Raw genomic sequence first — 25573 nt, 5'->3', positions numbered from 1 at the left:
TTGTCACTGTAGGAGTGGCTTTGAGCTCAGTAAACACCCATTGTGACACATACCTTACTCTACTCAGTCCCCAGGGCCAGCACTGCGCCATTGGGCACAGGCACTGCAGGATGCTAGAAGTGTTTTATTTTTCTGATAGAGCTTTGCATGTATGTGCCTAATGAGCTGGATGGACAGAGCAGCATTTTGTTTCTGGGGGGCTTCTGAAATCAAGGCCGGATAAATGAGATAACAGCCCATTATGTCAAAAATATATCATTTCTTCAAAAACATAGCGAAGCCTATCTTAGATGAGAATACATTTTGCAAAATATGGGACTTTCTAAACGACTGTATTTTTAACAATGTTTGGATAGTAACCCTGATTATAATTTTTCTGGGAGTTACTTTTGAGATAGTCCTCATAAGAACTTTTGAATTTTTTAAGAAGAAGCTTGAGCTATGGGAAAATGGTAGTTCGTGTTCTCAGAAGGTAAGAAATGATTGACCATTCTCTCTTATTTTTCAAAAGCACACATAATAATTTATAAAAAGAAACATTTAACTTTGATAGCCGGACTATTTCTCTAACATTTTGATATTCTCCCTTGAAGCAGAATGAAGATATTTTCCCCAAAGAAATGGCATATGGTAAATATCACACAATTTCTTTGTGTGTGTGTGTGTGTCTGTCTGTCTGTCTGTGTGTTTTGTTTGTTTTTTTGAGACGGTTTCTCTGTGTAGTCTTGATCTTGGCTGTCCTGGAACTAGATCAGGCTGGCCCCAAACTCATAGAGATTTGCCTGCTTCTGCCTATCAAGTGCTGGAATAAAAGGCATGAGCCACTACTGCCCAGTTTACATTTTCATCTTTTGATGTTAAACTTATTTAGCCAGATACTGATACTGTAACTTTTTGTTTCCATGTAGCTATAGAGAGCTGGTCGATTTCCCACACATCTTCCATGGAAAGGTGAGATGAAACAATATAACTTGTTTACATTCATTCATACTTGTACTGATTTCTGAATCCCAGAGAAGCCTCTTCCTAAAAGGAAGGCAGAGCAAACGACAGTTTGCTCCAATGTAGTTTTTAAGTGGTTGCCTTGTTCCAAGCTGTGAGGAGGACTTTTCATATATTGGCAAAATTATCCTTGAAAGTAGATAAAGCTTATAAAGGTTAACTCCGGTTCTTATGATTAAAAATGCCCCCACTGCTCACAAAGAAATAGTAACCACCAGCGGCTGGAGAGATGGCTCAGCGGTTAAGAGCATTGCCTGTTCTTCCAAAGGTCCTGAGTTCAATTCCCAGCAACCACATGGTGGCTCACAACCATCTGTAATGGGGTCTGGTGCCCTCTTCTGGCCTGTGGGCATACACACAGACAGAATATTGTATACATAATAAATAAATAAATATTTTTTAAAAAAGAAATAGTAACCACCATTTCTTATAATTCACTTGGTACAAAAAAAAAAATATCGTCTTCTGTGGATGGAGCCAACAGTGAAGTGGGCCCGGTAAATCTGAGCGGTGGATCTGTCAGCTCACAGGTCCTTCTGTGATTTAGACACCAGCATCATCGCTGCTGCTGGTTGCTATCTTAGGTCTTTTAACTAGAACTCATCCAGTGATGAGGAAACATCTCTCCAGAGGGCGCTGCTGGATGCTAGGATACAAACGCTTGAGCTAGTGTCTCATCTCAGACGTGTAGCTAAAGGGTAGTTGCTGCCCAGTTTGCAAACATTCAGGAGATGTCTAAACCAGCATAGGGCTCTGAGAATGGTTTCCTGAAGGGTACAGGGGAGCTGGAATTTCGATGTTTAAAATTACAGTTACGGATTGATTTGTTTGTTTGCAAGGTTGATGGTGGAGTGGCAGATAAGGGGACACATGGGGAGCTCAGAGGACTTCTTTCAGGGGCGAGTTTTCTGCTCTTACAGCATTGGTCTTGGGGATTGAACTCGGGTCATCAGACCTGGCAGCAAGCAGCTTTGCAAGCTGACCCATTCATCGACCCTGGAGTTGGATTTTAAAGAACAGACAAAAATGACCCTGAAAATAGTTTAGAAGATAATAAAGGCACTCCAAGACACATACAAAGATAAGGAAACAAGAAAGGAATAGCCATGATTTCAGAGTTGCTGAAAAGTGAACAGGAGACGGACACAAGGCGGCACTGAGACCACAGAGGATGTAAAATACCGCATTCCAAAGCTCGGATTTAACTCTGAACAAAAACCACTGTCAACGAGCTTCAAGCCTGCCCACAGAGGACTGGGGTTCAGATCCCCAGCACCCACACGCATACTAATCTAGTGTGACACCCACCTGTAGTCCTAAGCCCTCAAGAGGTTAAGACACCCAATAGCTAGAAAAGGCTGACTAGGTTACACTCAAGACAACCTACTTCCAGACAGAAGACAGAGAGTGAAGGAGAAAGAACACCTGACCTCAACCTATGGCCTCCATATGCGTGTATGCAAATGTGCCTGTACATCTGCATACACACACGTGACCATACACAGTGAACATGCATGTGCATATATATATGCAGACATGCACACCAAACACAAGCACCAAGAGGGCTGTTTTATTTTTCTATGAGATTACTTATTTCTTTCTGTAGAATGAACCTGGAAATAGTCTAATTTGTTCATATTTCAAATGTATTAAAATTTAAAGTCTAGTTGCTCTGTTATTCCATTGGTCCTCAGAACTTTAGTCTGAGGATAGGTGCCTCAAGAAGCAGAAAAAGTGTGTTGGGGTTCCAACACACTTGTCAAGGGTGGCTGGCAGTAGGATTGCCATTGCAAACTGGGGAAACACCATAGTGCTGCCAGACACCCGAGGTGCCTTACTCTCTCTGTGGAGTGGATGGAGGGCCGGTGGAAGGGTCAGGAGGAGGGGAGGGAGTGGGAACTGGGATTGGTATATAAAATGAAGGAAGAGTTGTTTTTTTTAGCGGTGTCTCTTGTTCAAGTCGAATCTTTATCAATTTTGATGGTATTCATAGCTTTTTCCCTGTAGAAACAAAAGCAAAACCCTTTCCCCAATATAACACATATCCTGGTCGCCATTATGAGGTCAGTACATCTTTAAAGTACATCAGCTGATTTAATTCTCTAGTTTTTTCTACTACCCAATGTCTCTCCACAGCTGCTGTTCCTTTCTCATTTGCATTTAGAAAATTCAAAGTTAGTAAAGCATCATGCAATCTATTTCTGGGGGGTATTTATCATTCCTTTCTTTTTATTTGCCATATCCTTTAGAGTTCTATTTGATCTTTCTTTAACTGCCTGCTCTGGAGGGTTGTGGCAGTATACCTGTAATAAGCTTTGTATCATAATAGGGAAAAAATGTCTCATTTTCTAGAGACATATGCTGGAGCATTGTCTGTCTTTATTTGTACAGGTATACCCATGATGGCCATAACTTCAAGCCAATGTGTGATTACTGAATCAGCCTTTTCCAAACTCAAAACAGTTGCCCATTGAAAACCTGAATAGGTATCAATGGTGCAGGGTACATATTTTAGTTTTCCAAATTCTACAAAATAGAACACATCCATTTGCCAGATTTCATTCCTTTGAGTGCCCTTTGGGTTACTTTCTACAAGTAGTGGTGTTTGGTTGTATAAAGAACAAGTAGAACATCTTATAATTTCCTTGGTTTATTACACTGTGATGGAAATGTCTTTTTTTAAAACCTTTACTATTGACAAGATGCTTTTTATGAAATTCTGAGGCCTTCAGCACATTTCCAATCAATAACTGATTAATTTGTGCATAACTTTGGACTAGAGGATCTGGCAGACCTGTATGGGATTGGATGTGTCTTAGTATATGAGATGATTCCTATTCCTGATTGAATCTTATACCTAAATAAATAATGAGGTCAATTCTGTATCATCTGTATAAATTCAATGGTTTCAATATGTAAAACAACTCTTTCTGCATATTCTCAATCAGTAACTATGTTGAGAGTATCTTAAAAATTCCTTAGTACCATTAGAATAGCATATAATTCTGAATTTTGGACAGAATTATAAGGACGTTGATTCACCTTACTTAAATTTTCTGATTTGTATCCTGCCTTTCTTGATTGATTTGCATCAGTATAGAATGGAGGGGCTCCGGTTACTGGTGTGTTCCATACAATGCAAGGAAGGATCCAGCTAGTTCTTTTTATAAGTTGAATTCTCTTGCTTTTGGGTAGTTGTTGTTAATTTCTCCCCCCAAAAATGACTGCAAGCTCTTTGCCAGGGTTCACTGTCTTCCCATAATTTGTCAGTCTCATCATTATTAAAAGGTATTATACTTTCTGCTGGGTCTATTCCTGCTAATTGATGAAATATCAATTTTCCTTTTAAAATTATCTCAGAGACCTTTCCCACATAAATTTTTAATTTTTTTTACTCAATTATGTGGTAAAAAGGTCCATTCTAAGATATCTTCCCTCAGCACTAAATTTCTTGTAGGGGGTCATTTGGAGGGCAAATATGATCAGAATGAAGTTCAGATTCAGATCCACATGATTCACACGTGTCTTCTGTAAATTTTCTTCAGCCAAAGCCAATTCTCTCTCCGCATCAGCTGATCATTGTTGTAGGAGTTTTTTTTTGTGTGTTCCCAGCTGCCAAGATTCCTGAAATAATCACACAGAAACTATATTATTTACAATACTGTTGTATTTAATTTAAGCTATTGACCAATAGCTTAAACGTATTTCTGGCTAACTCTTATTATATCCTAAACATAGCCATCTCCATTAATCTGTGAATCTTCATGTGGCTGTAGTTTGCCGGCAAAGTTTTGGCATGTCTGTCTCTGGTGGTGGCTCCATGACTTCTTGACTCCACTATCCTCCCAGTATTTAGTTTAGTTTTCCCCGCATAGCTCCACTCTTTTGCCCTATCACAGGCCAAGACAGTTTCTTTATTAACCAATGGTATTCATAGCATACAGAGGGGAATCCCACATCAGATCATTCCCTGGAACTATTTAAGTCCTTGTCACCATATAAAAATGTATTTAAATTAATAGGTCATGAGGACCTATCCCAATAGAGGGCCAGAGCTGGGAAATGTTTCCTAGCAATCTTTGGAAGTCATTAAGAGTCTGCGATTGATCTCTCCTGATTTGCAACTTTTGGGGTCTAATTTTTTGTAAATGTATTTTATAGCCTAAGTAATTCATAGAATCTCCTTTTTATGTTTTTTCAGGAGCAATTTGTAATCCCCAATAAGGCAAATTTTTTTTTACTTCTTCAAATATTTTTTCTAAAGTGTCTACATTTGAATCAGATAGCAAAATGTTGTCCAAGATATGGTAAACTATGGATTCAGGAAATTGCTTTTAAAAAGATTGTTTCTAGGAATGCCCTGTCTATAATTTCTTTTAAGGTGATCTTGTTTTCCACAATTATAACATTTGACATTTTGATTTTTTTCCTCGCATCTCTAGAAATAACTTATCCTATCCAGGCATCATTATGCTCATCATGCTCATGATAATTGTGTCTCAGAGCCATCCTTCCCAAGGTGTTGACCATGCCTTTAATAGGCTAATTATCCTTTTGAATAGAAAATTGGCATTTTCAAAAGCCAGAGATTCAATTATTATTTTTCTAACTTCTGAATTCTTTTCACAATCCTTCTATTTACTGCTGAAGTCAGTCTTTGTAATAAATCTGCAAATGCTTCCGTTGAGCCCTGTGTATCTTTAAAATGATTCAATTTTCTTTCCTATTTCTCCAGTTCTGTCCCAAGTATTCAAAGCTGTTGTGCATCATAAATCCATGGTGTGGTCATCATAAACAGCCTGCCTTTCTGTAGTAGCCTAATCTGTTTCTTAAATAATTTGATATTGGGAGTTTCCATACCTCTAGCTTTACTCTGTTGATCAATAATCTTAGCCTCTTACCTGAACCAGTCACTCCATTGTAATTGAGGCTCTAAAACACCATTAGTCAACTCTATCCAGTCTTTAGGGATAATTCTATTACAAACTGACCATGAGTTTGATATTTGCTTCACAAAAGGTGAATGCATGCCATATGAGACAATTGCTTCCTTGAATCTCTTTAAATATAACATTGACATAGGATTTCAGTTAGCTGTAACAGAATCTCTGCCATTTATAAATTACTGTAAGGTTATTAGATATATTAAGGTTGGTTGTGTGAAAACCTTAGGCTGTTCCTCTCTATTCTTATAATGCAATGCTGAAATGGGTTCTCCACTAAATTCCTCTGTCTGTATTTGAATATCTCTGGGATCTGTTTTATTAAGTTTTTCTAAGGCCTGTATCTTAGCTCTCTTATTAATCAACTTTTTAGTGATAAGACAAAAATGATAAAGCTGATATGTTTACATCTGACATTACATAAATTCCACCTAGATATCCTCTCATTTAACTATTTCATTTTCAAACTGTGCAGCATATTGTCATACAGAGATCCAAATCCTTCCATTGTAATGGTATTTCCCATTTGTAATATTGGAAAGAAACTCTCTCTTTTAACTAATTCCTCCCTTTAAGAATTCCTAATTGTCTTACCAAATGTACTGACAGTGTTGTTGAAGATGTGAAGCTGATTGTTGAGGTGCAGAACAGCGAAAGCCTGACTGGGTTTCAAGGCAGCTGCCTAGTTTGATAGCAGCCCAAGAAGGGGGATCAGGGAGAGCCTGCTACCCATGGTGGAGAGAGAGGGAAGGAGGGAGAGAAGAGAGCCCAGGGTGGCCTTGAACTCCCAGAGATCCATCTGCCTCTGTCTTCCAAATCTTGGGCTTCAAAGTGTATGACACCACTGCCTGGCCTCTAGTTGCTTACTTTTACCCTCTGATCTTCAGGTAAGCTTTATTTATCAAAACATCAATAAAATATCACTATAGTACTTCCCCCAAATGTAGCTTTTTTTTCTTCCTCACAAATAGCTAGCAAGATTGACTATAGAAAACTACACTTGATATTATGGAATATTCTTCTGTTATACCTATGAAATTTCCATAAGACTGTTTATTTAAAAATTATGTAAAGAGTAGAAATGTATTATTCATAAAAGTATATAATCTTTATTCATTGGGCCATTGCTGCTAAAAAACAGTTTTAGAGAGATTAAGGGAGAAATTATCTTAAATAAATGTTTTTCTTCACTTTTATCAACTGATTGGTCTATTACAGGAAATGATGAGGCGGTGCCTTCCTTGGCAACGCAGATGGTACCTTCCCCTTTATCTCTGTGTTTGTAAACAGACCTGGTTTCATCTATGGCAGATTTTTCTTAAGTCTAGAGTAAGACCCTATAACATGCTTATTTTAAATTGCAATTCACATTTACTGTTTTCTTATCTCCAGAGTTGAAACCTTTTCAAGAAGCATACCAAGCAGTCCTCCCTCTGAGGAGATTAGATATAACACCATAGAAATGACCATTTCGTCCGATGAATGGGAACATCACAGAAGCCATTTTTGTGAAAGTCGCGCATCTTCAGGTGGGACCAATACCCCTTTGCCAATGTTTCACCCGAAAGTAAAGAACATTTTCGCGAATTCCTTTCACAGAAAAGATCCACCAGGTGAATATCAAACAGTACCATTTTCCTCCAATAATTTATGTCCAACAATGAAAACCAACGGCACAAAAACTTCCCTTCCTGATGCTCTTAATTTGCAACGTGCCTTTAAATTTACAAGAGCTAAGGATCTCCACATGGCACCATCCCCTCCTGTTCATTTCTTTCTTCCTAGTGATCAAATTAGACGCGTGGAAGAAAATATAAGGAGGAAAATCTCTGTGAACGCCAAAGCTAGATCATGGAGGGAAGCTGAATGTCTGTACCCCAGAGCTCAAGAGCCATCGATTCATTCTCATTATTCGCATAAGGAAGGGGTTATTCCCGGTGAAGCACGAACTACTTTCCCACACCAAAGTGCTATGCAGCATCAATTGATTCGTGAAGCACAGTGTGCTAGCCAAACCCAACCATTCATTCATGACCAGGATTCAGCCAGCAGCCAGCCTGGTTCCTCTGAACCTGCATATTTTCTGAGACCGCCATTTTCTACCGGTACACAAAACTCCTTCCGGGCTCAAGAAACAGCCCATGAAAATAAGGACCACCCTTTCAATCACACCCTATGTATTGCTGAAACAGAATATTCAACCAAGGACATAGAGTCTGCTGAACATTTCAGCAAGACTCAAAATTCTGTTTATTTTAATGTCCAAAACAAGAGTAACAATTTAGTTAAAGGGCAAAATAGGGTTTTCCAGAATGCTGAATTTTTGTCTTTAAATTCAAATTTATTGGCTGAAGCTATGGCACAACACAAGGTCGCACCAGGCCAACAACCATTGGCTTCATTGGAATCAAACCAGTATGATGCATATGGTTCAGTGCCTCTCTCACCTACCCTCAAAAGGCAGAGAAATGGGAGAAAGACACCAGGCAACAAAAGAAAACTCAGTCTTAGAGTTCTGCCTCCCAAAGCAAAGCAAACCTATCCTTCACGGGTGTTTCCAGTCGCAGTGTGTCGTACTCCAGAAAACAAGATAAAGCTACGGCGCAAGAAGAAAAGGGCACATCAAAGGGAAATAATGTCGGCTATAGCTTTCCATCTCATGTCTGTCTGGAAGCTTACCACTCCGCATGATAAAAAGTATTTCTCAAAATGTCTAGTGGCCATTATTCCAGACCACATAAAATGTGAACATTTTCCGCAGAAGTCACTAGATACAGAAAAAATCAATTATACAAATTCTAATGATACAGTAAGGTTGGGCACTATTGAAAACACAGAACACTCTTTCATGGTCAACACTCCTGAACTGGCAGCTCCTTGTTTATTTGACCTGAACATTCCAAAGCGTGAGGGGCTTTCAGGAGTGATATCAGAATCTGCACAGAAAGATGCTTCATTTCCCCAAAGAGAATCAAACGGAGAAACGAAAGTACAGAAGGACATCCAAAATACAGAGAATGGAGAGAAATCAGCAGTCGGTACAGCAGACATACAAAAGTGCTTTTCAAAAGGTAGTGTACAGAATGCCAAAAATTCAGGGGAAATCATTCTGAACTTCCCAGGTATCAATTTACTTATTTCACTGGGATCCCAAAAGCATGAGGAAAATGAATTCAAAGATATAAATGTCCAAGTGATTACGGGAAGCATAGATCTGAAGGAAGAAAAACCATTAAGGGCTAATATTAAAGACTATGGTAACCCAAGTGAGAGTGAGAAGCCAGAATGTGACACCAGAAGCAATAGAACAAAGAGACATCAGGATGAAAGGATGTCAGATACCTATCATAAAACCACGCAGGCTACTGTTTCTCAACCCTTTGATATGGAAATGTGTAACAAATTAAAAGCCAACGCAGGCACAGTGACAATAAACTGTAGTCATGCTGCACTAAAGCAAGAGGAACTACTAGATGGAAAGAAAATCCAGGAAGTAACGCATATTGACAAGAGCTCCAGACTTAGAAAACCCCAAGAGTGGGACCGTGAGGCAGAGGAAAAAAGAGAAACAGTTGGGCCGCTGGCAGAAACCTTCAGAGTTAGCATATGTCTGAAGCAAAAAGACAAATGTGTCCAGGTTGAAGCGGGACCGATCCAATCAGGAAAAAGAATTCAAAGTCCAAAGAAAGAAGCAGAGTCTCAGACAATTTCTACAGAGACAGTGTGGGAGACCGGCCCATGTCCCTTGACAAATCCACTACAAGCTGAGCAAGTAAAGCAAAGGACAGACAAACCTCCAGACAGAGACAAGGCTGCAAGTCCCGTGCACCCAGCTTTAATGCCAGAAAACTCACCTGCGGCTGAGGGTTTAATTGAAACTACCGGACACGAGGCCCCATTCTGCGGAAAGCCCACACAAACACCAGATGGTCAAATTACAGAAGACAAAGAAGACTTGAAAAAGGACTTATGTGCAGTTGCCACAGGACCGTTCAAAGTCCGAAAAAAATCATCAGAGCCAAAAAACGTTCTCGGTGTCAAGCACAAGATGATTAATGTGAAAAAACCTGCATTTTCCTCGAGGCCTCCTGTCACTGCACGTGACACTCTGAACCATAAGAGAAAACTGAGAGACAGCTTTGAAAGATTCATTAAACAAACACTGCATGATGTAACATTGGCACCTGTGCTTCTGAATGTTCACCCTCAGGGGTCTAGTATTCCCAGTAATAAGACAAATATCAAGACAACACCCCAAAAAACACAAGTTGAAGAGAAAGAAAAGAATTTGGATTCCCTTAATAAAGAAAGCAAAACTGCAGACACTCTAGAGGTTCAGTTGTGCCAGGGTGTGAAATTGGTGGAGCAAGGCCTGCTGGAGACAATGGCTCATGTTAAGAGGAAGCGCACACATGATGCACATCCCGTGAAGGAGATTAAGACGGAGAAGGAATTGTTTCGAGGAGTATCTTCCTCTGAAGCAACTGGGGAATCAGTTGACTCACTGAGAATGGACTCATTTTGTGCTGCAAATACAAACACTAGCACATCTATACAGGCAGAGCTCCAGTATAGTGCAGAATCAGAGTTGGGTCCTCCAGCATCGGGAGAATTACTGACGGGAGACCCTCTGATCCAATCAAGAGAAAGGAATGTTCCAAGTAGTAAAAATGATACAAGGGAAATCAGTTGTGGTTTTACCCAAAAAGCTTTCTCGTGCATGTCTGTGTTGACTCATTCTAAAAAGAAGAAAAACCCAACAAGATTCACAAATGAGAGCACCGTGAGGCTCAAGTATATGAATAAGGTGAAACCACCAGCCTCCAAAACACTCAGTACCACCGGCAATAAAAAGAATCTAAAATTGGACCTTAAGACCAAATTAAAAAGGATAAACCACGCTAAATCATTTTTACTCGAAAGCCAAAACACTCCTTGCTTATTCATCGATAGAAGATTGCAAGGAGGGTTCTGTCATGCTCAGCTAAAGCAAGGAGAACTAGCAAGCAAAATTAGTGTTGAGAGTGTTGCTGAGAGTAGAACATTCTACAACAGAGAGAAAAAACGTCAAGAGAAACAAGAACCTTTTGTACAGGCAGCTCCGCAGCGTGACCAACACCAGTGGGCTGCTCCCGATCAAAGGAAGGACACTCTTCCAGATGAGCCAGACCCGTCGCCGATCTCTTTAAGTCAAGAGCAACCTGTTAACCGTCAGGGTGTAAAGTGCCAAAGAGATTCCCTGCAAAGTGCTCCGGAGGACAGCCTCCAAACGGCTCCCGTCCTAGCTGAAGGATTTCAGAAAACTACCAAAACAGAAAATGTTGGAAACGTCCCTGTGGTTCCTAAAAATTTCTCTCTTGAAGCAGGGAATTCTTCACCTGGTGAATTTACAGACATAGCAGACAATGATTTAGAATCTGATGAAAAGTCTGAACACGAATTAGATTTGTATCCTGTGGGGAAAGAGTCAGAGTCATCCAGAAGTCTGCAGGTGACGTGCCTACAGTCTTCTGATTCTGTTACTAGATCCTTTGCTTCTAGACGTAAAGAGAAGAAACACGCACTTAGAAGATCAAAGAAGCAGATAACAGTGAGTCGTCAATACAGAACCACGAGGGAAATAAAGACATTAGATTCACAGACAGTTAACTTCAGATACAGCAACAAACTAAACCACGTGGAGATGACCGATCCGCAGCAGAGGGGTAGCATAACAGGTGCCTGCTTGGAAATCATTCACACCTTTAAGGTATACATTTTGTCCAACAAAAAAAGGAGAAAGTCAAAATCACGGGCAGGTAAACAGAAAATAAGACGACTTGGTTGTATGCAGCAAATGCGAGAGGAATCCCCAGATGGAGGAAACGCACAGTGTCTGGCTTCTATTGATTTAAGCAATTCCTCTAGCATGAAGAACGATGAAAAGAAAGGGGAAGAGGAACCAGAATGTTTCCTGATCACACAGAAGAGCCCTCCCCTTATACTTGATGTGCATCAAGAAAAAGACCATGACCTTGTTAAATCAGATACCCAACTGAACCAAGTGGGAAGGACAATTACTCAGGTACAACCACAGACACCTACAGAAGTTACTTCCTGTTCTACCCTATGCCCCATCCCAGTTGAATTTCAATTAGAAAAACTAGAGGACAGTGCATTATCGGAAAGAGACAGGGATCTGTCCGGTGACAGACAACACACGCGGCAGGCTGCAGACAGTGAGGCGGCACAGGGGCCACCTGCCTCACACACGAGTCCAAAGCAGGGTGGGGAAAAGAAATGCGACACAGCCAAAATGAACAGCAGGCATCAAGAGGAAAAACTTGCAGCCGAAACATCCTCTTTGACAAATGTCGCACTGGATAGTAATACAAGCAGCAAGACAGACTCAGAAAAAGGCACACCAAGTGAAAAGACGCCCTGTTCGATACAATGGAATCCAGAGATACTGCTTCCTAAAGGAAAGGTTCCTTTAGATGACATCAAAAAAATTGATCTGCAAGATAAAGAAGAAAAGGAAAATGATGATGACACATTATTAAAGCCATTCTCACAGGAGAGTCGACATTTTGTCTCTTGTCCACATCAAAGCAGGGATCCCAACTCTCAGAAATTAAGAGAACAAAGAGAGCAGAACATTCGGTTCATTGGAGAACAGGGCATTCCACAGCAAAGTCAGTCAGCAGATCTAACACGAAGAGAGTGTGCTGTGTGTACTTCAAGTCCAAAGGTTCCTCCCATGCAACCAGAGGAATCCCAAATAGATGAAGTTAGCACTGATAGAACAAAATATGACATCCCTGCTGATGAAACTCATGCTCAGAAACTGTACAGTTGGGATAGATTGGAAAGAGAAGGGCTTAAAAATGATCTACAAGCAACCATCACAGAGTCTTTAAATCTCTTACCCCCTGAGGAGCTAAGATACAAAAGGAAAAGCAAGGTATCTACATGCAAAGCCTTACAAGGTAAAATGTGTTCAACTGGTGTAACTATGAAAAGAAGGAAAGCATTTGTTTCAAAGACATTGAATATTCCACAGTGTGGTCATAGAAACAATCTTCTTCCAAAAACCTTGAAATCACTGATTTCTGAATTACTAATACAGTCTGCTATCTTGCCTGATACTCTTCATATAATAATATCAAAAAATTCAACAGCAGAGAAAAATAAAAGATCATTAACCCAGGAACTGGCAGAAACAATGCTAGGGTCTTTGAGCTTCTCCACACTTACATCAAAAGAGAGAGAGAATTTAGAAATCTTGGACAAGGGAAATGAAATAATTAACAGCTCTCTAACTGTCAAAACCAGGAAGGAAGCAATCTCCCAGACACTTATTGCTGCAGGATGTGGAACTCCAAAGCAAGGTAAACCCATGGAAGGTTCATCCGTAAATGTCATCTCTCCTACGCCTGTGTCTTTTGATCTTAACACATGTGATGGAATAAAAGATAGGGATTTGAAGAGCACAATGAGACTTAGTTGTGAGCTTCTTGACCAGTCAGTACATAAAGAAAAAGCTTGGTGTACACACTACATGGACAAGGATACTACCTCAAATGGCACTGAAGATGTCCAAGGTCAAGAAGGTGAAGAGGACCCACTGACTTCCCAGCACGTCAGTTTCAGTGCTCAGAATATGACAGAGCCTAATTCTACGCAATCTGGATTACAACAGATTAATTCAGCAACTTATCCAGAGCTAGAGAGACCCCTATACAATGGGCAAGCACAGCCAGTCAATGTGAGTACCCCGCAAAGCAACACGGTGAGTGTATTGTCTCCACTTCTAAATACAGAGGGATCTGAGATTGGCTCCATACCCTGTGATACTACCTGTGATGAAGGGCCCAGGAGAAAATGTGACTACGCTATTTCTGAACAGAAAGCATGGGCTGAAAAGGACTTAACATCTTTGGAGCCTTTACAGGAGCCTAGCCCTGTGTCATCTGAATCCAAATGCGAAGGCGGCACATTAGAGTTGTCAGGCAAAAAATATATAAGTCCCAAGGCAAGGCAAGCTTCAAAGCTGCTTCATATTGCAAGGCCTTATAAAAGAGTCCATAGAAAGAATAGGCACCATAAGGGGAAACACCCATTGAAAAGGGATAAATGTGTGGAGGAGGCACTGCTTTATGCTGTTGAAGATGCGGAGAGTTGTCCACTCAAACGCCCAACTGATGAACTTTCACTTGATACAGCAGCAAGAGCTGCTTTTTCTAGTAGAATACCTCAAAGATCTAACGCAGAGGAAAAAGCAAGCTTATCCACAAATTTCTTGAGACCTTTCTATTTTTCCATACCTGTTTTATCTGACTTTAAAAGCCAGGTGGACACAGTAAAATTATCAGAAAACGAAATTATGTTGAATAGGAAATTTTCAACCACGAAGAAAAAGAAGATATCGGTTTCGAAGATAATTAAAATGGATGGACACGTTATCACAAACCATAAGAAATTTAAATTAAGAGCAAAAATGAAAGCAATATGGCTCAGTGAAAGTACAACCGGTGTGTTTCAAAACATCATCCACTTTCTATTAACTAACTCTAATGTGGGAAATCCAACCAAAACAGAGATAGGTTTGGGAGTATCAAAGTCTACCCATGCACGGCCAACACATGGGGCATCACTGGCTGAAGGCATAGCAGAGTGTGAGGATTCTGTTGACAAAGTTGGTTCCAACTTTTTAAAGGACGCTAGAGTGCATGCTGGGCAATGCTGGGGAGAGAAGCAAGAAGTGCTAACAGAACCTGACCCATTTTATAGGGAAAACCTAACAGCAGGTGCACATCTCATGAAGAAACCCGGTCTTGAGGAGTCAAAGGGAATACTTTGCAGAGAGTATTTGCCACAAACAAGTCAAACTTACGAGGCCAGCCCAGAAATTAATGTAAAAGTAGAGATCAAAAGCATGCAAGTAAGCCTCAAAGAAGCACACTCAGGTACGGAGAAACCTCACAATTGTCCAGAAGTCAGTGAATCAACCAAACATGGAGTAAAGAACACTGGCCAGTCTTCTTTAAAAGAAAAGTCTTCATTTTATTTGACAGGCATTGTCACTTCTATTGCCAGGCATTTAATTGCTTCCAAAGACCTTAAAAGGCATATGGGTAGCATGAGAGCACCCAACCTGTCAGTGTATAAAGGTATACCCTCACAGATGCAGTCAATGGAGTCACAGTCATCACATGGATACCATGCTGCTGTCAACATAAAGAAGACTCGGGATTCTAGAACCTTAGAGATAAAAGTAGATAATGGTGAGGTAAATACAGATATGAAATCCATCTACACATGTATGCCAATTCAACAAACAAACATGGAGTCATCACAGAACATATGGGATATGTCTGAGAAATCTTCAAAAGGAAATGGCCTGGACAAAGCGCAAATGAAGAGGAAAGAAGAGTTTGCACAGCTGCCACATGGAGCAGATCAAAAGAGACAACCTGGTCCTTTCAAGTCGGACGTGCATTCCGCTAACACGGTGCACTGCAAGGATATGCTTCAGAAAACAGCTATTTATTTAATAGATCAAGAAGGAAATGCAAAAGTCGGAGAAGAGTTTAACCAAGAGGTTGTTCTTTCCTCTAATACACATACTCTTCAAATTGAAAAGCAGAACAGTGAATTTAAAACAGATTGGAAAACAAAGTCCAAGTCTTTGGCCCTGCCAAGAAAACAGGAAAAGCCTAATGTCTTAGGACCTACATGGAGTTCTTATGCCAGGGACACTACCTATCCTGAAACCATAAGACAGATAGATGAGGCAAAAATACCAAATGTGAACATTACTGTGTGTGCCAAACAAACAAAGCTGAAGGCGAAGAAAATATCGGTTCGTCTACTTCTTCGACATGGGGACAGTAGCACTAAAAAAGAACTGGGACTTAGCCTGCAGCACCAGCACCAGAATGCATTAGAGCGGAGGAGAAATATACAAAACCTGGTTCTAAAAGCTAGTTTGAGCTTGGGATGCATTATATCCCGAGTTACAAAGCTTACCAGTGTAAAACTGGAGAAAGGCAAGTTGGGAGGAAGAAAAAACATTCTTCCACAGAAAATGATGGAGAAACCATCCAACCAAAGGCAAAAGCCAGGGTCAGGATGTGTTGATGTACCTAGGAAACTAGAAGAAAATATGAAAGAGGCGCATGATGACCGCACTTTCAAGGACATTCACCGACAAGTTAAACAATTTTGGGTTAAGTCAGAAGAAACTAAAGAGCATCACTCTTGCAAATTAGACAATTTACAAAGAAAGACAAACTCTGAGTTAACTTCCCAGAAAGACGAAACTGATAACATTGGGCTAGCTACCTCCAGAAGCAGAGAAGGAACAAAAGTCTACATTGGCCCACAAGACAGCCTACAACAGGACTATCCACTGAAGCAAGGGGTGATTCTTCAGACGATGAAGGAATTTCCTCATTTTGGAATGACAAACAAATTCATGAATAAACAAGACATCAAAACATCAAGTCCACAGATGATAGGAGAAATGGAAGTAATGGAAAACCCATTCGATCCAAAGGAATCATTGCTTATTCCGAGGCTTATGGTACAGCAACAAAATATGTTCACAGACCCTCTTCCAGGATCCATTCCCTCTCAGGTACCATGCCAACCTCATACTGAAAAGCCAAAGGAAAACATGAAAATAAGTGACAAACTATTAAAGAATTCGACTCCGCAACTGAAGAAAATCTCAAATGCAGAATATATTTCAGATATGGATCACGTTCCAAGAAGTATTGAAAAACTATTCTTGCTTATTAAAGAACAGGGAAAGAGGAGCAAAAGAAGTAGAGGGGGTAAAAATTTTGAAACGGCAGAAGACATAAAAGTAACAATGAAGAATCCCACTCCGTCTCCAAATAATCCACCACCCAGGACACAGTTTATCAACACAATGAACAGTGGTGTGCTCGGGCAAAGAGATGGGACAGAACCAAACGGCAGTGTGGCCACATTGTGGATTCAGCAAAGGTTGTGTGTACAAGGGACAAGCCTAGACTATGTTTACACGCAGGAGCTGACGTCTAAAGTTATACGTCACAACAAAAGAAGAGCAGCTTTCACGGAAGGCGCCCTGAATCACAAAACGATAAAAATGAAGCCGAGGAAGACAGCCTCTAGCAGCTTGCTCAGCGTTACCAGACACGGAGCCCACGGCTACAGAAAGGAGCTAAGACCCAGCATTAAGCCACAGAAGGAGCTCCCCCAGGGGAAAACTGTGGCAGACTTACTGTGGAAGGATTTTTGTGCTTCTGGCTACCCTGTGTCTCAAATTAAAAAGCTTAGAGAAGTAAAAGAGGGGAAAGGCAAACCCCAAAGGCCATTGAACAGAACTAATATGTTATCTATGCAGCCCATTGATAACAATTCAACATTGAGCACCATCAGAAAATCAGTACAATATACTATGAAGCAAAAAGAACACCAAGTGCTTTTACTAGATATTACCCCACGGAATAAAGATCAGTTCATGCCTGGCCAACAAGTGGAGGAGCCTAGACATATCAACTTGGGTGTCCATTTAGAAAAAGAAGCATACCGTATAGTGTTTCCAGAGACTGCAGAAACTGATTCCAGTAGGCTTAAAGCTCAAAGGCCCAGAGCAGATACAGAATGTGAATTCTTGACTGCACAAAGAGTAGAGCAAGGAGTTAGGAAAGACTCCACCAGACACGCACTTTCAGTTCCACCCAGAAGAGGAAGACCCGAGAAGAGGAATATTTCAAGTTCCAAAGAACATGATGTATTTCTCATGGAACTGGATACTTTCCAGAAAGAGACATGCAAGGTCCAAGAATTGTTTAAACAAGGAGAGTCTTCGCTGGCAGGCTTGGAGAATGTCGCCTGCCCCTTTAGGGAGCCCTTTCACTTGGAAAGCGCAAAGGTAGCTAAGGAAGTGGGTACAGATCATAACGTAAACAGTATTTCCCGTCTACTTGGACTAAGAGAAACTGACCCAGAACTAGGTTCCCAAGCACAGGCGTTTCTCTGCACAGATCTACAGAATCTACACAAAACAGGCACAGCTCTGCAAGGCCATGCAAAGTCGGGTCACAGGCCTCGAATCCTTCTGAATTCTGCACCTTGCCACAAGAGGGCTCCTCGTCACTCAAAACCAAGCTCAAGTACAACAAGGAAAGACAGTGGTGCCAGTGCCACAGGTGCCAAAATCAATCTCAAGGGCAAAGGAAAAGCCGAATCAACTACCATCCCACTAAAATTAAACAGACAGAAAGTGGAGATTTCAAAAAGAATCAGGGCAAAACAACTGATTATTTTTGCCCAGAACAAAGAACAGATTATGGAATTTTTTTTATCTTGTGTATTATACAAACTTCAGACTGAAAATGCACAGAAAAAAATCTCAGCAAAAGCAGCACTAGATTCAAAGATGTTAAACCCGGCGCTAGAAAAAGCAGCAAGTGAAGTTAAGATTCTAGGTCACTCTCCAAGTTCAGAAGGAGTTAACCTGCATGCTAAGGGTGGAGTCGAGCATCCAGAGGATGCGTGCGAGCCTATTCCGGCATCTGGCACTCACAGCTTGATGGATACACATCAAATTACATCACCTCAGGTAGAGAAAGAATTAAAAACAGTAGACAATCTGGACTATCACACTTTAAATACAGAAAAGGAAGAACATAATGACAGGACAAAGGAACAAAACCATTACCACCTATCATTTTCCCTCAAGAATTTGGAAAAACATCTATCATGTTCCTATGTCCAGCCACATTTAGGACCTCACACAAAGGAAGCAATGTTAAAAGTAGGCAATGTGTCAAGCAAGGTAAAGGGATCAGATTTGTCACCTAAAGCTCAACGAAGTACCGGGTGTGAATGTAGACCAAAGTGGATTTTGCCCTCAGTTATTCTAGAGAAAACAAAAGAACAAGATCCACAGCTGCCTTTGGAGTCAGGCAGTAAAACTATAAAATGTCCAAGCCTTTTGTCATCAAAAAAATTATCTGATGGGGTACAGATAAGTAAGTTGGTGTCAAATGATAGCTCAGCCATGCCAACAGTCAGCAAAACGGAACTGTTACTTAGAGCAAGTCGAAAGAAGCAAGAGGTGTGTCTGTCTAAGCTGTTCTTACACTGCTTTTCACTATGCTTGAAGTTTTTGCATGAAAAATGGAAGGGTAACATAGAACCCAGAGTTATGAATGACACGATACGCCCTGGAAGAAAAACCCTAAACTCGAAGAAATTAGTACGTCCACATATTAGTCCCAATGATTCTACCCCAGGCAATCACACAGAGCTGCACTGTTGCAAGAAAGAGAAAATGATATGGCTAAAACACAAAAAGGATAAACCAGGTTCCGTTGTAATAAAAGCACGGGATTCCATCCCTTTACCTCACTTAAAACTGAATAAAGAGAAAAGCGATGTGCTTATCTCAAGTGGTATAAGACAAGAAAAACATAAATCACAGGAAGAGAAGAATGGCATAAAAGGAACGGACGTGAAGGGAATAATGGTCTCTAACATTACCTTCAAGACAGAGGAATTATCACTGTCTTATCCTTTCAGTGGAAAGAAGTTAACTTTACGGTTTGACAGTAGAGAACAACAGGGGAAGGTACGAGAAGGGTTGAGTAAATCAGAGAGAAAACTGAAGAACTCTTGTATTTCATTACCACCTCTGTTGCATCCTAATTTGAAGTCAAGAATCAAAGTTGAAAAAGATAAGTCAGAACAACTAAAGAGCTGCCTTCCACCTCTAAAGCCCTTGCCATCACTGAACAGCAGAAAAGTGCCATTTTCAAAGGCATTTAGTAGAGATAAGTTATGCAAGTTAATAGAATTAAAGTATGCTCCACAGAGGAAAGAATATGGAAATAATATCGTACATTTGAAAGATAGACTAGGCCTCATAGTTATTGCTCAAAAGGGAAAGACATCACCTTTTAAATATTTACCACATGGAAAGGCAAAATGGTGGGACAATAAAAAGGAACCAACACAGGAAGAAGAAAAAAATACAGTCAGAAAAGATGTGAGAGACAAAAAGATCCCCAAATTAATGGATCAAAATGTAAAGAAATTAGCACGATCACATGCGCTCAGTATCAAGGAGTTACAGAGAGAAACCCAGGAAGAAAAACTTGTCGATCAGATAAACACAGTTATAGCATTGTCTGTCTCGCAGTTGCAACTCAGTAGATTTTCAGGTACACAGATAGTTGATAGAGAAGTTCACAATGAGATAAACGTATTGAAGGAACATGCAGCACAGGAAGAAAAGGAAGGTAGGGAAAAGGATGGGACTGTAAACAGCATAATGCGTGCCGAGGATATATATTCAAAGGCAAAGAAATCACCTACTTTACCTATGCAGAATTTGAATGACCTTCAGAGGAAAACTAGAGAGCAAGGGGGAGAGGTTGAAGAAGATGGAAGTAAGCCAGGTGTAAGATTAACTCAGAAGTCGTCTAAGACTTCTGTTGCTACATCTCCCCAGCCTACCCTTACTGTGAGTGCCAGAATCAAGAAAGATTGTACAACAGTGTTAACAACATCCTCGGTCTCCTTGGGATATGCCCAGAACTCGTTAGTTTCGGAAGGAGGCATTTACATACAGCAGATTACTGGAGATACTTCAATTAGTCTACAAAATGAAAAACAGCCCATGTCAGAGGAAAAGGAAGAAGCCGGAATGCAAATAGCAAAGATCATAAGAACTCACACGTATCAAGAAACACTGGTGCAGGAACTGAAAGACGAGGAAGTCTTAGCTCTGACTAAATCCTCTCCTTTGTTGCCAGATCAGTCTCATCCCAAATTGTCTGAGAAATCAGAACTCAATGACACAAAACTAAGACTTAGAAATTCTGCTTTGCAGAGGTCCTCAACTGAAGGAGAAACAGTACCTAGAGAGGCCATTGTTGGCGATACTATGGAAGATGTAAAAAAACAGCATATATCTCAGAGAGAAGAGACAGATCAAAAAGAAATAATAGACAGGCGAGGAGTCGATGTAACTTTGAAATTACACAAATTACTTCTGGCCCAGAAGCTCTACAGAACAGAACTACATATACACATCAATGTACCCAAACCAAAAGAACAAGACGGAAAAAGTGAACCTCAAGTTTTAAGAAAAACGCATACTTCTCAACCTTCTCCAACCAATATTCCCTTGTGTAAAGGTGTGCAAGTCGATGAAGAAAGGCTACGAAGTACACCATCTTCCCCAGATGCAGAGAAAATAGTTGACAAAGAGGCCGTGTGTGGTCCTGTCCGAAAAGGAAAACAATGTAAAAAACAGATAGACATCACAGTAGGCTTGACAGCTGGGGTGCATTGCAAAAGGACAAAGGTCTCACCAATTCCACATCTCCTTAATACCAAGGAAATTGTCCTGAATATGAAGTTTCTAGAGAAAAAAGTACACAACGGTAAAAGTGAACTGGCTCTGGTTGCAACACGATCTTTCCTGTCCTTGCCATCACACCCTTCTGAGTATTCACAGGACAAAACACAGAGAGGCACAGCAAAAGGTACGGGACACTCTTACGTACAGGGAAATTTCCAAGAAGCAGCAGGTGCCCAGGAACCAGCAACCAGAGAGTCAGCTGTGGCTGAGAGTGACTGTATTGTTAAGACAACAGAATATAATGTGTTACAGGAGTCAAAGTCCATGACCAGAGTCCATCAAATAAGTGAGCTTCCACAAGTTGAAATGGAATATGAGTCAGACCCCCAAGATCATAAAATTTATCTCACGAGATTACGCACCATTAAAAAGGAAAAAATGCTGGACATGTCCTTCGAAGGGCAAAAGGGTCAGCCGGAAAAATGTGAAAAGGAACCTTCAACTAAAATTGGACATTGGGAGAAGGAAAATGAGTTCAAAGATAATTTAAGTAACAAAACAAGTCATAAGTTTTCAGTTTCTCCAACAAAAATATCACTCAAGGAAGCACTGCTCACAAGTGATACCCTCGTGTGTTCAAAACGATCTGTGGTAGAGAGAAAACAGGAAACTGGTTCAGGTAGTTTCATGACATCAGAGAAAGACAGACAGAGTAATGCTTCACTAAGCAAAATGTTAACTCCAGCAAAGATGTCTCAAAATAAGGAAGAACAAAATGTTAACATGGAAGAGCAAGCCACGCCTCAGTCCAAGAGTGGACAGATGATAAAGCCAAAGTCCTCCCCTCCTAATGTTCCAGTTCACAGAAAAAATCAGAGGACACAAACAGATGTGGACAAGAAAACCTCAGTGACTATCAACCTGCAAATGCAGTCGAGGGTACACATGAGTACGACAGAGTTTAATGCCACGAGAATGAAAGAAGATTCACCATCAATTGTTCCGGAACAGGAGCAATGTGATCGAGCATTGCCTCAGAAGTCCCATGAGTCTTTGCTGAAATCTGAACACCTGGAAGAAACAAACACAAGCTCCGATGAAAATGTGAAGAAGACAGAACCAGAAATGGACAGCAAGTCTTCTGCGAGTCAGAAAGAAGGGGCGTTAAAAACGGGGGTAGCTCTAGGAGAGGGCAGAAGAGAAACGCAGGAGAGCTGTATTGTCCAGCTGGAGATTAAAGCCAGGGAGCACAGCCGCACTACAAACTATGCTATTCCTCCAGCAACAGAGGAACCTGAGATTGAGACTCAGGTAGGCACTTCCAGAGAGAATGGCTCCCCACCCCAGGAAAAGCTTAAAAGGGAATTAGAGCTATCTACTACAAAGCAAAACATTCAAGGACAAAAACCGCTTCAAACCAACATGCCCAATTCATTGTATGTTTATATTCCTGATTGTCCTGAAAGCCAGAAAAGCAGATTTGCAGAAACACATCTGAAAAGAGAACTGAAACCCAAATATTTAACCATGAGAATCCCAAAGCACCCAATTTCAAGGACACTTGGTATCATAGGACGTGGTAGTTCAAGCAGGAAGAGGAAATTAGAATATGCCTTCAACAAACCAAAAACCATGGTTCCAAGTAGTACATCTGCGGCAGGGATCATCGTCAGAAGTCTTTGTGTTTCCATGATAAGTCCACCTCATAATGAAGGAACAGTAGAATTGGAAACAAACCCAAGAAGGGAAAAGAAAGTCTGTCATTCTGAAATCCAGAGGAAATTATCAGATGCTAGAGACACGAAGGACATCTTGACAGGTATAAAAGAACTAAGTAAGCTAAATATTCATTTAGTTTCTAAAGCAACTGAGATAAAACTGAGTCAGATACCAGAGATGGTGACCATATCTTGCCGGAAGTGTAACTCTCCAGCCCAAAGGACTACTGCAGAAGATTACAGTTGCAGGCTTTACCTAAAACATATAAAATTGAAATTTACGTCTCCGAATGCTAGTACTATACATGATAACTTAGAAAACAATTACCAAAGAGATTTTCCTCCTTTTAGCTGTGTAAAGACAATGAATGTTTCAAATAGCAGCAAGGTCATGACAGAAGCAAAGGGTATCAAAAAGCAAGAAAGTGTAACATCACCAGAAACTCGGAGTCACATTCTCCAGAAGTTCTCAGAGAAAGGAAGGGACAACCTTCTTTTGCACTTTGAAACAAAAGCACTGGAGATAAAAACAACCAGGCTTCCCAGAATTGTAGCCCAGTCTTATGCAATTGCCAGTGCCCAAGATAAATCAAAACCCTTATTTACGTGTATCCATTCTGCCACCAAAGAACAGAAACGAACAAACAGAGTTTTAGTACTTTTTGATGAAAAATCTTTTTGCAAAATCGACCATGATCTGCAATGCAAATACCTCCGCTCAATCCCTAGGCCTTCTGTCCCTGTGGTCTCTAAAGCAAATGTACTTCCCAAACACACGTACAAGTTAGACGTGGGTTCAGGCTCAGAATGTAAAACAGCAGAAGACAGAGAAGAAAGTAGTAGTCTTTTGTTGGACACAGACCTTTTACAACATGTTCCTTTCCAAAAGAAAAACCCCCAAGAAAGTTCATTCTTGACCAGAAAATTCCAGGAGCCACCCTATGTGCTTGCCTTTTCCGCTGGTCTACAAGGCACAGAACCGAATGATGTGATGATTCCTTCAGAGTTAAAATTACAGATGACACCAGAAAAGGATAAACAATGTCATTTATGCTTTCAAGAGACCAGTTCATACAAGCATAATAATATTTCAGGAACTCAGCAAAACACTGCTGATTTAGCCAGTTCACATTCATCTTGGATTTCTGATGACGGGACCAATGATGGTCCCCTAAATACTGAGACTTCAAGTGACCTGGTGGAATGTCCAGCTTCTGACCTGGCGGAATGTCCAGCTTCTGACCTGGCGGAATGTCCAGCTTCTGACCTGGCGGAAAGATCAGCTTCTGACCTGGCGGAAAGATCAGCTTCTGACCTGGCGGAAAGATCAGCTTCTGACCTGGCGGAAAGATCAGCTTCTGACCTGGCGGAAAGATCAGCTTCTGACCTGGCGGAAAGATCAGCTTCTGACCTGGCGGAATGTCCAGCTTCTGACCTGGCGGAAAGATCAGCTTCTGACTTGGCGGAAAGATCAGCTTCTGACCTGGCGGAAAGATCAGCTTCTGACCTGGCGGAAAGATCAGCTTCTGACCTGGCGGAAAGATCAGCTTCTGAAGAAAGTGACAGTGAAGAATGTGTGTTTATAGGAAACAATGTTTACTCAATTAAGGGTTCACAAAAGTTTCTGTTTGAGGTACCCAAAGCAATTTCATTGGCGGATCTTCACAGGGTGGATGGAGCAACTCTTTTGAAATCAGTTTACCGTGATGATCCAAATGACCATCATACTAGAACCCACAGAAAACACACCTCCCCTGTGGCCCAACCTTGCCCTCAGTCTGGAAATCGTAGGAAACACAGGTTAAACTCCAAGATGCAGTCTCCTGACGGGCTGTGTCACAACCCATCCAATATTGTGAAAATAGAGTCAACGACATCTTCCATCACATTCAGCGAAGACAAGCACCAGACCAGGACCGCAGGGAGCAGAACAAGCTACTCTTTAGCCTCCTCAGCAACTGAGTCGACTACTAAATTGAATTGTGCAAAAAAATATGGCAAGTCTTATATGTACCCACAAGTCAAAGAAAGAAGGAAGGCTAACTCTGATCTGTGGAGAAAGTTCAATTTCTTTCAGCATTCAAATTATAGTCCCTCACACAGTGGAGAGGGGCACGCAAGGAGGAAGAGACTGTATCATTATGAATCAGAAGAACCAAACTCACCAACCAATCAGATGCCAGAGCCAAGAGCTCATCAGGAGAACATCAAATTCTATCCAGAACGAAGAGAAAACCAGCCCTTTTTTTATGCTTGTGTACCAGCAGATTCAGTGGATGTTATCCCCCAAACCATTCGCTGGCTTGTCCCCTCCAAAATCTTACAGAAAAGCAACTTCCATATTCCTCAAGTGGCAAGTATTTCAAAACCTTGGGATCTGTACAGTTCATCCAAAAAGCTGTTGGGATCACTTGCAGGGGCCTTTAATATAGTCCGTCATGGTTGATAGCAATTGCACGTGGATTCTTCTGAATTAGAATTCTGTTTGCTACTGAGACATTCAATGAAAATAAAACAGTAGAATGTCATATTTCCTTGAAATGTGTTTACTCAACTTCTCTGCT

The 25573-nt window shown here is 40.9% G+C and overlaps 1 protein-coding gene across 1 annotated transcript; it reads left to right on the top strand.

Annotated features, from left to right (window-relative positions):
- The first annotated feature begins 241 nt into the window (after positions 1 to 241).
- Ccdc168 (coiled-coil domain containing 168) lies at positions 242 to 25455 on the top strand. The gene is made up of 5 exons (XM_038315243.1): positions 242 to 472; positions 594 to 630; positions 909 to 951; positions 7338 to 24238; positions 24557 to 25455. Exons 1-5 carry the CDS (start codon positions 242 to 244, stop codon positions 25453 to 25455), a joined length of 18111 nt encoding a protein of 6036 aa, XP_038171171.1.
- Positions 25456 to 25573: the final 118 nt, after the last annotated feature.

This window comes from Arvicola amphibius, chromosome 18 (genome assembly GCF_903992535.2).
Source record: "Arvicola amphibius chromosome 18, mArvAmp1.2, whole genome shotgun sequence".
NCBI classification, from domain to species: Eukaryota; Metazoa; Chordata; class Mammalia; order Rodentia; family Cricetidae; genus Arvicola; species Arvicola amphibius.
Note: the sequence above shows the minus strand (reverse complement) of the source record. Positions and strands in the feature narration are given on the sequence as shown.

Coding starts and splice junctions, on each gene's coding strand:
- Ccdc168 (XM_038315243.1), top strand. CDS start 242: ATGTCAAAAATATATCATTTCTTCAAAAACATAGCGAAGCCTATCTTA. Junction 631..908: donor CCCCAAAGAAATGGCATATG/GTAAATATCACA, acceptor GTTTCCATGTAG/CTATAGAGAGCTGGTCGATT. Junction 24,239..24,556: donor AGCTTCTGACCTGGCGGAAT/GTCCAGCTTCTG, acceptor CGGAAAGATCAG/CTTCTGAAGAAAGTGACAGT.